This window comes from Gavialis gangeticus, unplaced genomic scaffold, assembly GCF_001723915.1.
Source record: "Gavialis gangeticus isolate Ggan-Ray unplaced genomic scaffold, GavGan_comp1, whole genome shotgun sequence".
NCBI classification, from domain to species: domain Eukaryota; kingdom Metazoa; phylum Chordata; order Crocodylia; family Gavialidae; genus Gavialis; species Gavialis gangeticus.
The window spans coordinates 35,936,526-35,952,821 of NW_017728993.1; the positions used below are offsets into that span (position 1 = coordinate 35,936,526).

Consider the following 16,296-nt stretch of genomic DNA (forward strand, 5'->3'; position numbering starts at 1 on the left):
TCCAGAAAAGGTGATCAGTGCTGGAAGTCACTTCTTGTGTGGAATTTAGTCCTACTTGACATGGTGGAGGCAATACCAGGCTCCTATGCCAAACTTGGTTTGATGCCTGAAGGCAGCTGACTCAAGGGACTACAGTCCCCTTCTTGGTATTGGCAATGGGAGTTTTCAGGATAGCATCCCTACTTACAAAGAAATTGAAAGAGTGAGACTTCTGGCATTAAAACCCCTTTTTTGAGTCTCAGTAATGTTTTTCCAAATCAGATGCTCCTCTTATTGACTGCTTCAGCAGGTTCAGTGTTAGCAGAGTGCAGCCAGACTAGTACATCCCGGCAGAAAAGGACTAGCAGAATACATGGAATAGCAGTCTGGAGTGCTGACCTTGCACAAGCAGAAAAGGTACTGACTCCCTTACTTACTGCATTAGGTCTGTACACAGTGCACTTGGCTTGAAGGCAGAGGGTTTAGGTTTGGTCAGGTGGCAAAGCACTGACTAGCAGTCAGAAGAAGAAAAGAAGCTAGAAAGACAAAGAATAAAGGATTGCCAATGTGGGGAAAAAGCTCCTAAAGGATTATAAAAGATGATAGTGGTACCAGTAGAGGCAAAAGAGGACCAAAACTCCTCAGGGGATATTAGCAATTTTCATTTTGAAAATTCCCTTGTCCTAAAAGGACAAAGTAACATAGGAATTAAGCACAGAATTTACAGACAGGGCAAAATCCATGGGGACACATTTGCCTTCTATCACTATTGCTTCAGGGGTGGAGGGAGCTCTGGAGCAAGTCCTTCCCCACTTCGCCTGCCTCAGCTTCCTGTGCCTGCTCTCTACCTGGTTCCCTGGTGTCCCAAGCTGGCCAGGGGGCTCCAGTTGTGCTCCATCCCCACACCCTACAGTCTGAGGACTGGTATTGTGCCCACCCTTAAGTAAATCCTGGATCTGCCTGCGTTTACAGATATTGATTTACAAACACAAAATACTTTTTTATACCAATAGTCTGAGTCACAATACATTGTTCTTCCATTGAACTTTCTCAGAGTTCAAAGGGCTCTTTAAATCTAGGGATTTGCTTTGGCTAACTATACGGAGGCCAACAGCAAATTCTGGATCCAGGTACCTTGTGGTTTGAACCCATCTTTACTTATTACATAAGAGGACAAATATGTTCCAAAGGTAGTTTATTAAATCTAAGACCTTTGGGATTCCTGTAATCCCTAGGGCGCAGCGATGCATGCCAAAAACCAAGCTGAGTTTAAGTATTTGATGCAAGGAAAAGTAAAAAAAAACAGTGACATGAAAGAGTTGAACATGGCATAATCTTGTTAAAGAATTAGGCCATAAACCTTCATTTACAAGCATTTCTGTACCACTCAGTGTCATTTCTGTATCATAAATACCAGTTTTCAGAAGCCTGCTGGCTAGAAACATTTTCATGGAAAATGGGTCAGTGTCTACATTTCAAATCTAACACATGCTTCAGAAAGACAAAGAATCCTGCCAAAGGCATATGCTGTGCATTAGGAACTAGTCTAGAGTGCAGTAATTGAAAACATATTGTAAACAGTGCAAAATGGAGTATGCAGTAATCCATTAAAAAGCTTGGTTGGGGAGAAGTGAATAATCAGTCAGTTGCAAAAAATTCCTGTGGCAGTCCTTACTTGTCAGACTGTAGAAACTAATGCTTTCTTTTTTTATCAACAGAACACTTTCCAGTATAGCATTATTTTATTCATAATTCAAAATTTCAATGTATTCATTAGCAATCATTTTAATTAAATGATACAAATAATCGTGTATATATTTTGTTTGTTTGTATTTTTAACTTATACTATTTTCTGGGCCTTTTTGTTTACGTTCATTTTAAGGAAGCTTCTAAATCTGCCCATTCCTCTCAGCTGGAATATGAGATCCTACCTGACCAGTGCAATAATCACTATTATACAGTTTTCTTACTCACCTACAAACAAGCTTTTCTAAAGATTTTCCTATTTAAAAAAAATTAAAAAAACCCCTCTCAGACATTAATTCATCAAAATTAAGTTGACAGTTTCTAAAGCTTTAGGTCAGTTTCTTGTTATGTATTCTTTTAAAAAAAACACTGATAAAAATAACCATGTAATAAAACTGAGCTTCTATTATTTTACAGCAAGCAATTATGTAGAGAAATGTGTTACAAAAATCAGAAACTTTCTAAGGTTAGTCTCAGCCCTGTTTTGCCAACCAGGCATTATGGGACTAAATAAGAATACTTTTAACTGTCTAAGGTTATTTTTTACAGACAACAGCAAATACAAAGAGAAGGAGAATTTATTTTAAGGAAAGAGTGCCTTGAGCCCAAGATACTTCTTTTGTCAATGCCATTTGCTATTTGCTAGGAGCAGTCTTAATAACTATTTGCTATGAGTAGCCTGCATAACTGTAAATAAGTAAATCTATTTTAAGTGCTTAGGATGAATTTTCATCGTCAGGAAATAGGGAGAAATATTAATTTGAGGAAGAACTCTTTTTCCCAAGTTGGGAGCTGTTGAAGTGGGCTGCTTGAAAAGAGGATTAAGGCACATCATAATACTAAGTGATGCAACAGGCTTACTGAACGTGATCCTTTCTGAGCCTTTAGTGCCTAATGTTACATGTGTTCACTGATGGCACATCACTGATGATGCATCACTCTTGAGTTAGGAAAAATGTAATAGTAGACTAGAATACTGTCCATTGTGCACTGCTTGATATTTGAACCACTGCTTGATCATTGTTATGCAGGTTAACTTATATTTATGTCATTTGGCAATCCACACTTTTTGGTGTGTGGTCTTTTTATTAGTCAAGCTGGTGTTTCACTTCTAAATTTCAAAAGCAATTTCCTGCTTCATAACCATGGTGCTAAAAATATGATGAAAAGAACATAAAATCCATAGATACCTTCCTCACAGTTACATTGGGAAGCACAAGATTGGAAAGGCAAATGCCCTTGTTCTCCATTCCACACTCTGGAATCTGTACATCTGTTTTGTTAACATTTTCTTTCTGTTGAGATAGTTATTTGGTAGTAAACCAAAGGTGATAATTTGAATGAAAGCCTATGTGGTTCTTTATTTATAGTATACAATTTACTATCAGGAGTCTTCTGTCTGGTGGACATCTTGGCCAACTCTTGCTCCATCCTTCAGTAGCATAGTTAAACATTTCTTGCTGTGAGTTGTTATTCTGCTTTGCTTTGCAAATAAGGTAGCTTGAATTTGGAATGTCACCTGCACACAATTAATATATGGCCCATGGGCCTTGGCAGCCTCCTCTGAGGGAAAGGACCTCATGGTATATGCCATCTGCTTATGTGTAACAGGGGGTGGGGGTCCATGTGCCACTGGCATAGCTCACATGACAGAGGGGCAGGGGGCTGTGTGCCACTGGTGCAGTAGGGGTTCTGCAGTGGCTACCCCACCAATGTGGGGCTTGTGTGGTGCATGGATCTTGGCAACACTGAAGCTGGACCACCCTGATTTAAGTTGTTAGTTCTAATCTGAGTCGTTGCAGATATTTTGAAGATGACCACTCCCTCCTCATGAAAGCTGAATTTAGCTGATGAGGGCTTGTATCAGTGAGGAGTCTTTACTGGTTGTACTGGTAAGGAATTTCTAAACTAGCACACCAGAGGCCATATTTACAAGCTTTCAGGACATGCCACATGCCTATTTGTTCTTGCAGGCTTTTCCTTAAGAAGGAGTGGTGATAGTGGGAGTATGTCTGTTCCTTTTTCTGAGGCCCTTAATAATCTGGCTCATGTATTTACCATGCTTGGTTTGAAACACATTATACCCAGCTGGCTTTTTTGAACATCTCCAGAGTCTAGACTTTTCACACCTATTCCAAGAACTTCCTGTATTTAGGAACTAAAAACTTATGTCAAAGTTCTTATTTCCTTCAAGCAAAAGATATTGCAGTTTTCCATTGCCCATAACTTGACATCCCAGGGGCCCAATTCAGCAACATTTTGCCTCTGCAGGTGGTGGGGAAATCACTTGCATGATTTCTTCCCCTCTCAGCTCCTAGGCACATTGCATGACTCGAAGGCTTTCTTGACTTTCCAAGGCAGGCTGACCTTTTTCCTCACAGGTCAGGTTGCAGATGCTGAAGAGCTAGCCTCTGTAACCAGAGGACCACATCTAGTCTTTGCTAGATTTGATTATTCATATTGCTGCCTTCTGCACTCTTTTACACTCTTCCTATCCACTTATTGCACTGAACACTGTCCACAATTAGGCCTGCTTGTTCAGTATAGTTTTACAGGTCCTTGGTGCAGTTACAGAGTTATTTTTCCTGGCTTGTGCTTTATAAACCTGCTTATTCAGCTTGTGCTTTCTAACATTAGCTGTGCGGTGCTGCCAACAGTTTTTGAGCTCTGGCCCAATATAATGGTAGGTGTTAATGGCTTTTTACGCAGAAGCCTAAAGTCCAGAGACTGGATATTTGTTCTGGTATTGACAGAAAGAAACTGACTTTAATTTTTCTTCAGCTGTTCACAGTGTATCATTGCTTGGATGAACCCTAGCATTACAAAACAGTAACACAGTCTTGACAGGCAACTATTATAAATTCAGATTATTTCAGTGCTGTGGAACAAAACCATCAACAAATCATTTTCTTTAAAATGTCTAAAATCATCAGTGTATTGGGATCTGCTTGATAAAAAAAGGGTTATCTGTTTTGATGTTCTTGAGGCAGTATGGTTTTGAAATAGTTGCCATCCACTAGCAATGTAAGCAACTAAAATCTAGTTACATGTGCCAACAGTGACATATTTTTGACCTTAATGCAAAGGCAATGTTCTCAGTAGCTGATGCCATTGTTTCTTTTGGCACAGCTTCCAAAAGATTTTGTCTCAGTGACACCGTAAATTTGCTTTGGCTCCTACCATTTACTTCTCATTAAATTAACTGGCTGCCACCCAACTGGATCTGTTGCTTCCATACAAGATGATAATCCTGCCACCAAAGGAGAACTGTTGAATCCCAGCTGTGTTGGTCATTTTGCTTAACAAAAATCTCACCAGCTGAAAGCAAGTCACCACCATCTAGCACTGGGGAAACTAAAGCCATTAATTTATGCAGCTTTTGAAATTATTCCCAACATCAGTGGCACCTATCATTCTGCTCTGCTCAGCCGACATCGCTTTGCTTAGGAATGCACTGACTGAATATATTGAATACATTGGGTTGTCTGAGTTTAAAGAGGTTGGGGAGCTCTCTTCAAATGGGAACATGCAGCTGGGATGAGGAAAATCTCAAATCCCCAGATGGACTGCGGGGGGCTCTGTGAGGCCAACATCAGGAAGCCTCTCCTTGATGTCAGGCTTATGATACCCAGGGAACTTAAAAAAAACCCAGCAGGCATTCAGCTGGGGCTCTCAGCTGCATGTTGCCTTTAAAATGTCTGGGTGACCCTAACATCAGGGAAAGGCTCCCCAGTGTCAGGCTCATGGCACCGTAGACCTTTACAAAGACACCCTGGTCTGGGGAACAGGCGGGGCCATTGCCCCAGAGGAGAAGGAGCAGAGCAGGTCAATGTTTCCCACACTTACCCAGATGTGGGGACTGATCCTGGTCTGGGGAAGATGCAGGGAACCTTTTCCTGCTGATCTGCTCTCCCCAGGGACCAGGAAGAGTGGAGCAAAGAGCAACCACTGCATTGGGATCATCCTGGCCTGGAAAAGGTGTGGGGAGAAATGGAGAGAGGGCAGTTGCAGGTTGAATAGATTTCCCAGAAATTTCCACTGCTAGAAATGAAAGCCTACTCATATCCTGGGTTATGTCTGCTTCATATGACTCTTCTTGAAGAAGCCTAAATGACTGCTACTCTGTTCTGTTTTTCACACCAGACCAGACAAAGGATGAGGTCTCTTTCACCTGTGCAATAGCATAAGGAGAAATCATAACCATAACTCCTCACTGAATTAGTCCACTATTTTCTCTTTTCTACAGTTATTTCAGGATCCTGAATTTACATAAAGCAGCTAATGGTGAGAACATCCATGGTATCATTGCTGAGAACAAGCAGAATAAAACCAAAAGACAAAGTAAATATTTGGAATGTAAATGTAGGATTAGATGAATAGAAGTGTCAGCTGCTCTCAAGAATGCAAATGGTTGGAATAAATTAATGGAACTATTGTGATTTAAACCAGTTAGGACCTGAGTTAATATTTAAAATTACTAACACAGCATGTAAGGGACAAAGTACTTTCAGGATAGGTAATACATTAGTTTTGCACTCATGGGAGTTTTGAAAATACACAGTATAAGCATACCTAACAGCTCTTGCTGGAATGCCTTGCTTTCTAATAGCACCCTAGTCTAACACAAGCTGTTTCACAAACTGGATACTTTTATTACTTTAATAATCTTTCTAACTCTGTAAAGCTATAATGGTATTCAAAACTCCTGTCTGCATGACTTTTAAGGGCAGGAAGAAGTTTTTCAGTCTGTATATGAAGTTGCACAATAAGCTACATTGAGTGAATGAGGTGTTTCATCTTCCTCCAAGGCATTAAATATTAGATTAGAGTGAATAGTTAGGCTGATACAGTGTTCGGTAATTCTGTGTTCCTATGTAAACTTTGGATTAACTCCAAAACAATGCCTTGCTTATGCTACAACATGTCCTTTCTTCACTTCTGCAACTGCTTTTTAAATCTGGTTATATTTGACATTATACTAAGTGCCATAATTAGAAACTTTTGATACTGATGAAAGTCATTTATAAGTGACTGTGTACAGAACAGTACTTTGACTTCAAGCCTTTTTTTCCTGCCTAAACTTCTGTCCAAGGACTGACACATGCTCCTTTTAACAACATTTTTAGAAAGCATTTCAGATAGTTCACCATGGATATGCAAAGAGAAAAGTAAAGCATGTTTGTCAGAGAAACCTGAGATTTTTGTTAGCAGAGTCTTAGAGGCTTGACAGTGGTACACTTACTAGCACCACAACCAAAAGAGACCTGGGAGCATCATTCTTGATAGAATGAATGTGAGCCACCAATGTGATGCTACAGCCTTTAAAGCAAACAAGACATTGACATGCATCTACTGATGCATCACAAACAAGACCAAGGATATCATCTGCCCAATTTACTCAGCCTTGGTGAGGCTCAGAACTGGAGTACTGTGTCCAGGTCTGAGCACCACACTTCAGGAAGGATGTGGAGAGGCTCAAGAGAGTCCAAAGGAGGGCTATGCATATAGTTAGAGATATGGAGAGCAGGCCATACAATGAGAGGCTGAGAGACATGGGTCTGTTCAGCCTGGAGAAGGGAAGACTCATAAGGGACTTGGTGGTAGCCTGTAAGTATGTAAGAGGTGCATATCAGGGACTGGGAGAACATCTGTTCACCAGGGCTCCCCAGGAGAAGACTAAGACTAGGACTAACGGTGATAAACTGCTAGAAGACCACTTTAGATTAGACATAAGGAATAACTGCTTTACAACTTGAGTGTCCAGGATCTGGAATAGACTCCTTTCAGAGATGGTACAATCACCTACTCTGAATATCTTCAAAAAATATCTGGATGCTCACCTTGCTGGGGTCATCTGACCTCAGCAGTCTTTCCTGTCCAAGCACAGGGCAGCTGGACCTGATGATTTTGAGAGGTCCCTTCCAGCCCCTAACATCTATGAGTACCTGACATCTGGATCCATAAGAAACAAGGAAAATGGATTATTTTTTAAAATGTCTCTATTTGCTTTTTAATTTCACATACAATTTTTTGAATACTAGAGCTGCTAACACACAGGCAGCTAAACTCAGCAGGCAGCTGATAACTGCTGAAGGAGGTGCACAGAAGTAAAGCAAAAGCTGCAGTGACCCAGCTCTTGTTCAGCAGCCTTGGACACAGCTTCCACTAGTTCAGAAACAGTGCACCATGCTCAGAAATTCAAGTAAATCTTTAACTCTCACTAGGAATTTTGCTCCCGAGACACACAGGATAGGTGCTTTTGAGAATTCTACTGTATCCAAGGCAGAGCAGAGGGAAGGGGAAGTGGGGGTGCTGAGGGACCTAAAATCTCAATAAACAATGATACTCCTGTTAACATCTTGATGTGTTGTTTTAACTGAATTTAAGGAAAAGTTAACCAGAAGAGAGATGGAGAGCATGTCTGCACTGATATTTAGGATAGAACCTATGGCTTGCCCTCTACCCAACTGGAGGCAACTGAGTTGACCCTCTCTGTGCATCTTACCTTCCAACCCCAAACACAGCTTTTCATATTCCTTCTAGACATCAGTCTGCAGACTACTTGCTTTTCCTTTGCTTTTGGGACTGGCTCCAGTTATAGGCAGTAGAAACAGAAATGGGAGCAAAAGGTCTGGAAGTCAGGAACAGGGGTTGTGGGATTAATCCTGAGTAAGTTCCAAAATCATAGCAGAAAGAAATGGGCATGGAAGTAGGCTTAGCCTCAGACCCTGAATTCCCCAGCAAGTTCAAGCTTGTACACAATAATGCCTGACTTGAGAAAGCTGTGTACAGCATAGCATTATCCTTTAAGGGGAGGAACCAAAAGCTGCAGTTTAATTAGCTAAAGAAGGGAGATGGTTACTACTAGAAGAGTTAAGACAGCACAACAAAACAGAAGAGTAAAAAAAAATGATAAATATTTAGTAAGACTACTTTAAACAGGTGCAACTCCTCATCTTGTAATGTGTTACTACTTCATGTACACGTAGTTAAAAACTTTTTTCAGAGATTCTCTAGTCTGGTCACATATACAGAGAATTGGATCCAGCATACACTGAAATGAATAGAAGTTTTTTTGGATCAATGCCTATACAGAGTGCTCAGATCTGTGCTTCTCTGTACACCCATATTTCTTTATGTGAGATAATCCTTTCCAATTCCTGTCAGTGGCTTTTAATTTACTATCCAAGGAAAGCTCAATTCAAATGCTGCATCTGGTCTGAAGTGAGATTTTTTTTTGAGTACAGTGTTAATATTGGGTTGAATGAAGTGAAGGGAAATGATTTTAAAGTCACAAAGCAAGTGCTGCTTAGCTTAGATTGGAAGGCAAGACCCTGTTCCTCGCTGTTTGTCTTTAACTTTAACCACTAGACAATACATCTCATTCATAGACCATGTACCTCATAGTATACATTAAATATGACTGCTGCTTGATAATATAATAATAAAATACCATATGTTAATGATCACAGACACAAAATCTCATATAATTATTTAAATATTCAGTAAAATAATAAAATGATGTTCTACAGCCACAGCTAAAAAGAAAGATTACTTGTCAACAGTTTGTCAACCATTTCTGTTCCCAGGAATCACATGTTAGCCTGTACTAACTGAAAACAATTGTTTCCACAGAAAATAGCGATAATGAGAAATGTTAATTGAAGCTGAATTTTATTTCTCTTAAAGTATTTCAACTACAGCAACATGGGCCACCAGTCTCCAGGGTCTCTTCCCCTTTAGCATAAATAATATTTATTAGTTCCTTACATTTTTTTCTTCCAAACCACATACAGCAGGATATTAAGTTTGTTATTATTTTCCTTAGTTCCCTGGAAAAACTGTAACCACTAAATATATTTTTTTGTTCATAAATCTCATCCTTGTACAAGAATGAACTTCATTTTGTGAGCAACAAAATGAGATCACAGTCTATTTTTTATTTGACTGTCACTATGGGAGCTTTAGCTGTTGAATTCAAAGTTTACAAAGACGACAAAAAAAATGCAGCCCAGGAGAAGTTCAAAATACTGAGTTTAAGTAACTGACTTGGTCAGACTTTCCTTTTATATTATCATTCTAAAATAGTAATAATTATTTATTTAATTTTACACTCACCAGCAAGTGTGAAAAAAATCTCTAACTTAGACCAAGGCATCAGTGAAATTAGAATCTTCATCTTCAGTATTTTAGAGGTGCACATCCATGTTGCTTTCTAAAGTACTCATAGCTTTACTAATAGAGCCCAATTTCCAGTTTAATCAGTCATTGTGATACTTCCATCATAGAATCCCAACACACCACAATTCCTGCCATAACTGGTCATATTTGTCAGCCTCTTCTTACATATTCTCATCACGTGAGAAAGAAAAAATTCTGGAGGCAACTGAGTTGACCCTCTCTGTGCATCTTACCTTCTAATCCAAAACACAGCTTTTCGTACTCCTTCTAGACATCAGTCTGCAGACTACTTGCCTTTCCTTTGCTTGTCGGACTGGCTCCAGTTATAGGCAGTAGAAACAGAAATGGGAGCAAAAGGACTGGAAGTCAGGAACTGGGGTTGTGGGATTAATCCTGAGCAATGAAGCATTTTTCCTCTCATTTTTAACAACCAGCCTGGCTGGTCTTATAGCATATACTTCATTAGCAATAATGATAGAAAAGTAATATTGTAACATTTTACCGCATTATCATCTCCAACACTATCTGACTCATGGTGGTAATGCTTTCCCTGTATTTGTAGTCCATACTTTTTGCAAAGTAATCAGCTCACACTACTGCTTATACTACTGTTTCTAACTAGCCATTATAAATGTTCAATTTCTTTTTTCAGTCCCAATTTGACAAGCCACTTCTAATTTGCCAGTATATTTTTGTGATATTTTTCTACAAAGAATGTCTCCATAGAGTTCTTTTTCCATCACTTTCTGCCTATGAATATCTTGATGTCTGTCTGGTGACTTACTCTCAGTAGGATTATATCCCTCATTTAGGTTTGAGACTTGAGCCAAGATCATGCCATCTATTTTCTCTGTCATGCAATTAGTTATCATTGCATTTACCTGATCCACAACCTTCTCTGCTTTCAGTCTTTTCCCCCCTTAACTTCCCATTAACATAAAGCTTGTCCATATCTGATTTCATTTTCATTACCTTACACTGTGCTAACTTCCTCCTAGTCCTCCTGTCCATGTCCATTAAATCAATCTTTGTCCAATTCACTACTGCAGGTAGAGCTGTCCCTAGGGAGTGCGAATTGGGGTGACCACTCCAGGCCCTCTGCTTTGGGGGGCCCCATTGATAGTGTTGTACAGGCCCTGCTGTGGCCCCACCACCAGTGGTGGCTTCTGCAGGCAGTCGCCACCTCCCCCCCACCACACCGTCGATGCTGCCACCAATGCTGCACAGGCTGATATGCCCTGGGCACCTCATATCCCTAGGGACAGCTCTGACTGCAGGGGAATACCATATAGCTGTAATGGCTTATATGCTTATTGCTTTATGATGATGATGGTAGTGCTTGAAGGCTTAGATCACCCCACCGTGCTTGCAACTGTGCAAACACAATGTAAATAACATTTCCTTTTCCAAAGTTATTACAGTCTAAAGCAGAGGTTTCCAAATTTTTTCTTATTGCATGCCCCCTTCCAGATTTACCAGCTGCCTGCATCCCCCTACCATCATGTTTTATATTTAACCCCTTAAATGCCAGTTATTATAATGAATATTAAATCTGCCATTATACAATTTCTCCTGCGTACCACCCAGATATGTACTTGCATATATCCCAGGGGTACACGTACCACAGTTTGGGAACCCCTGATCTAAACAATGTAATTTAAACTATATATGTTGGTAATAAAGGCTCTGTTTTGCACTCTGATGAAAACAAAGGAAGTGAACATAATGCTGGTGTATCAACATGGCTCACCTAAACAGACTTACTTTATCCTCCTCCTGGTATGTTTCTGCAGCCATTGATTTCAGTATCCCCCTCCTCAAGAGAACAGGACAGGTCTGTGATATGCTGCCCATTCTAGCCAACCTTTTATGTTCCAAGATTTTCCAAAGTTTGTACTGATAATTCAGCAACATTACATAAAATAGTAGTAGAATTTTCTAATGATGCCTCAGTGAAACCACTGCATTTAATCACATTACTTAGAATTAATTTTAATTGTCAAAGCCCAATTAAAACAAAAAGAAAGAAGGTTTTGATAATGTAGTAACTGTTGAACAAAGTTCTTGGATCAAGCTGATTTTGGTCTTTTTATATATTCAGAGAGATGCAAGCCAATCTTCAAAGTGGGCTCAGTAGCTGAATATGTCTCTGCTTTGGCATATTTAGAAACCTGGATTCATTAGCCAGCCCTAGAACCATGCTGCCAGTCCACCTTGTGGGGGCAGTTAGCCCCAGAGTGCCCAAAGGGCTTGGGCACGACTGATATTCTGAAAATTCTCTAATGAAACATGTGGAGGGCTCAGAAGGCCTTCTGGATCCTACAATTGCTTTACTAAAGGAAGGCTGCATGTGAAGAAATACAACTTAACAGCAGATTCTCACTTTCTTCACTGATTTGAATGGGCTTTGGACAAGCCCCATAACCTCCAGTGATCACGTGACTCATTAGGAAGTAATTAAAATTAACATAAACTGGTAAAATGGGGCATTCCAAGCTGAATCCAAACTAAAAGCAATGCAATCAGTGATTTTCTTATTAAAAAGTACCCTATAAGCATAATCATGGCTTTAAAACACTTTAAAACTAGTAAACAGAGTTATTATTCTAATATTATAAAAGCCTATATCTGTCTGTCTGTCTGTTCGCTATGCTTTATTTGCACTTCTTCACACTCTGACCAACAGCCCATCAGAGTCTGAAGAAACGTTCTGACAGAAGGCAGACCACCGCCACAATGGTGGGGACACAGGGGATGGAGCGGGGTGTGAGGCCAGCAGGGCTGGCCTTTTCCCCCCGCCGCCTGTCCCTGTCCTGCTCCCTGCACAGGGGCACCCTGCATAGAGCCCTATAAGGGTCAGGGACCCTGGGACTGGGGGGTGAGCAGCCTTGTCTGGGGTCAGGGACCCCAGAGGGCTGGGAACACATGTGGAACAGGGACAGGGGCCTGGAGCCCAAAGGAGCTGGGGAATGGAGCATTTCCCCGGAGCTGGCGGAGCCCACACCAGCCCCCAGCCCTAGCCTCTGCCCCCACCTTGCCTCACCTTGAGGAGCGAGGAGGCACATGGCACTGGGGCTGGGGCATGGAGCAGTTCCCCAGAGCCGGTGGAGCAGTTCCCCGGGGCTAGCTCCAAGCCCCAGCCCCTGCCTCACCTTGAGGAGCGAGGAGACACATGGCGAGGAGACACTCTGCCCCAGCCCCAGCCCCTGTCCCCGCCCCTGCCTCAGGGAGGACCTGCTGCCTGAGCTTAAAGCTGGTAAGTGTCCTGCACTGGCCCTAGTGCCTATGTTGCGCTCCACACCCAGGTCCTCTCCAGGTGGGTGCGCAGCATTAATAAGTTAGTGCATGGCGAGATTTTAAATCATGTGCAGCCGCACACGTGTGCACCTTGGAGGGAACCTTGGCGGGTGGGGGGAACAGCGGGCCTGGCCCAATATGGCTGTAGCAGTGGCAGCAGCTGGGGGAGGGAATAAGTGGGCCTCCTCCCCACTGTGGGCTTGGGCCTACTCCTACCCCACCCCTGCTTCCCTGTGTCAGCCCTGAGCCCACTCCTCCTGTCCCCCCACCTATACTGGGTTGACCCAACTTCCCCCCGCCCTTGGGCCCGGTCCTCCGCTGCATCAGGCCAAGGCCCACTCCTCCCTTCCTGCCGCTGCTGTGGTGGGGAGGGGGAAGTGGGCCCAGACTGCAACCAGCAGGAGGGAAGGGGGAGCGGGCCTGGATGGGAGGGGCAGGGCTCTGTCCCTGCCTGCTCCCGCCCCCCCTATCATTCTTGATGGGCAATTGGCTAGTAATATATAGTTCTTACATTAACAGAATAATTTCTTAAAAATATAAATGGAAGATTTAAGCTTACGGCTTCACCAGTTTTTCCAAGGCTTCCTTGATCCCCTTGTTCTCCCTGTCAATACGGAAAACAGGTTATAGAGTCCATTATAAAGCTTATTCCTTTCAGAAGTGTGCTTTAAATTTCTTATTTTTTCTAAGATCCTTTTCATTTCCTACATAGTATCTGCCAATTAAGACTCAAACAGTAAAAGAAAAACAGTTTTTCTTTTTGGCTGTATTTCACTTTTCTATAAAACTCCTCAACATTAACCTAATTCAGTGATTCTTAACTAGGAAGCTGCAGCATTCTGGGATACCTTGAAATCCTTTCAAGAGTGATGGAGGGCGCCACACACTGTTAAGTGTGGAAATGTGTTTCACAAGAGAAGCCCAAAGTTTTCAAGCAGGAATTCACTGTGTTAAAAACGTTCTGTCCTGTTGTGGTCTTTCCAAGTTCTTTGCAACAGAAGAATTGTTCTGTTATTTTTCTGTAGTAAAAAGCTAAGAGCTGGCATTTTCCCTGGGTCCCTCAAGTCTAATGAAGGTGTTTCGAGTCTGTAAAGGTTGAAAACCACTGACCTAATTCCTCTATGTACAACAGTCTCACCCTAAAAAATGTAAGCTATTTAATAATGTTTATTAAACATGTTTGAAGTCAGTATATTAATATCTTCCTTTGCCAAATATAAACAAAAATACATGACTATATAATTATGTGCAAATACTGTGTTAACATCTTTACTTCAGTTTTACCATAATGAGCTGGGGGAATTATTTGCATTATGTTTATTAACACTATTCTGATATTTCTCTCAAATTTCCTTTTTAAACTGCCTGGTCTACATCTATTATTTTGTGGAATAGCTTACTTTATGTACAAATAAACTTCTAACAAAAACAAGTTTCTCTTCCAAAATGGTATTACTGGAACTGATACAAGTAGTATAGAAGCAAATTCTTCTCACAGTTACTATGCTCTAGATTGGGGTGGGTAATTATTTTGGGTGGCAGACCGCTTACCCAGTTTTGGCAAGCTGTTGAGGGCCGCATGGGTAGCCCCACCCCTTGACAGATGCCCTGCCCCCTGGTCACCATCTTGGGACCAATGTCCCAGGGCCAGCACTGGTGGGGCCCAGAACAGGGTGCAGGCTGGCAGGAGTCTGTGGAGCTGGGCACAGGCTGCATCAGCAGAGAGAGGGGGGAGCTTGCCCCCTGCCAGCCGGGACCCTGTACTCCTGCCACCCTGCTCTGGGCCCTGCCAGCACTGACCCTGGGACACAGATGTGGGCCCTGTGCACCCGCTCACTCCCAATGTCCCCCAGCCCCGTTGTATAGGTAGGGGGAACCATGCAGCCCTGACCCTCTGCTCCCCAGCAGGGAACAAGCTGGTGTGGAGCATGGGGAAAAGTGGACCCTCCCCAGCCCTGTGGCTGGCACTCCCTGCTGCAGCCACTTGCAGCCCATGCAGGCTGCCCTGAGCAAGCACAGCTGGGGCAGAGAGGCAGCAAATGTTTGCAGCTGGCTCAGGTACTGGGTAGCTGCTCACAGCTACAGAGCTCGGCTGGGGAGAAAGGGCTTTGGGTGGGAAGCAAAGGATCACGAGCAGGGCTGGGGGCAGGGGCAGGAGCTTTGGGTGGAGGGGCACAGGGCAGCAGGGCATCCTGCCATGTACGCCCTGCCCTCATTTTGTTTTGAGCAGGCACAGGCAGCCCCACGTGGGCTGCGAGTGGCTGCAGCACTGGGTGCCAACCACAGGGCAGGTGAGGGGCCGCTTTTCCACACGCTCAGCACCAGCTTGTAACCCGGCCCCACACTAGCTCCGGGCTCACTCATCAGGGCTGCACTGCAGCAGCAGCAGCTGTGCCTCCCCCACTTGCCACACTGGGTAGTGTTTGCTACCACCACCTCTGTGCTACCCAGCATGCAAGCTCCGAGCAGGCAGCAGCAGCAAGCAAGCACTGCCTGCTGCAGCAAGCAGGGGGAGGGGGCGCAGATGCTGCTGCCATGGCACAGCCTCAACAGGTGAGCCCGGAGCTGGCACAGGACCCAGGCTGGCAGCGGGGGTGGGTTACAAGCTGGTGATGAGCATGGGGAAAAGAGGCCCCTTGCCTGCCCTGTGGCCGGCACCCTGTACTGCAGCTGCTTACAACGCACGTGGGGCTGCCTGTGCCATTCTCAGGACAGCCCCACATGGGCTGCGAGCAGCTGCAGCAGGGCGCAGCAGCCATGGGGCGGAGGAGGGGCTGCTTTTCCCTGGGCTCCTTCCTTGACCAGGGTCTGCCCCACCCTTACCTGAGCTTCCTGCGCCTGGGCAGCCATATGGTCCCAAGCCAGAAGCCCCTGCTGGGGCTTCTGACTGGGGGAGTGGGGCTGGACAGGCCCTGCTGTTGCAGGAACCCATTGGGCTTCCCCTGGGGTCCTACTGCCCAGCTCCTGTCATTTTTCACAGGAACCAAAGACAGAAAAATATTAATTTTTTAAATTTTTTGGGGCCCTGCAGGCTGGACAGAATGGCCTCATGGGCCAGATCTGACCCGTGGGCTGTACTTTGCCCACCCCTAC

At 43.3% G+C, this 16,296-nt stretch overlaps 1 protein-coding gene across 2 annotated transcripts in view; it reads right to left on the bottom strand.

The window, feature by feature from the left end:
• The window catches only part of COL24A1 (collagen type XXIV alpha 1 chain), a 301,453-nt gene that overhangs the window by 113,726 nt on the left and 171,431 nt on the right, over positions 1-16,296 (bottom strand). For both annotated transcript variants that reach the window (XM_019501556.1, XM_019501555.1), the window contains one exon: positions 13,763-13,807. In XM_019501556.1, coding sequence (XP_019357101.1) covers positions 13,763-13,807 — 45 coding nt within the window. The remainder of the gene's footprint in view (positions 1-13,762; positions 13,808-16,296) is intronic.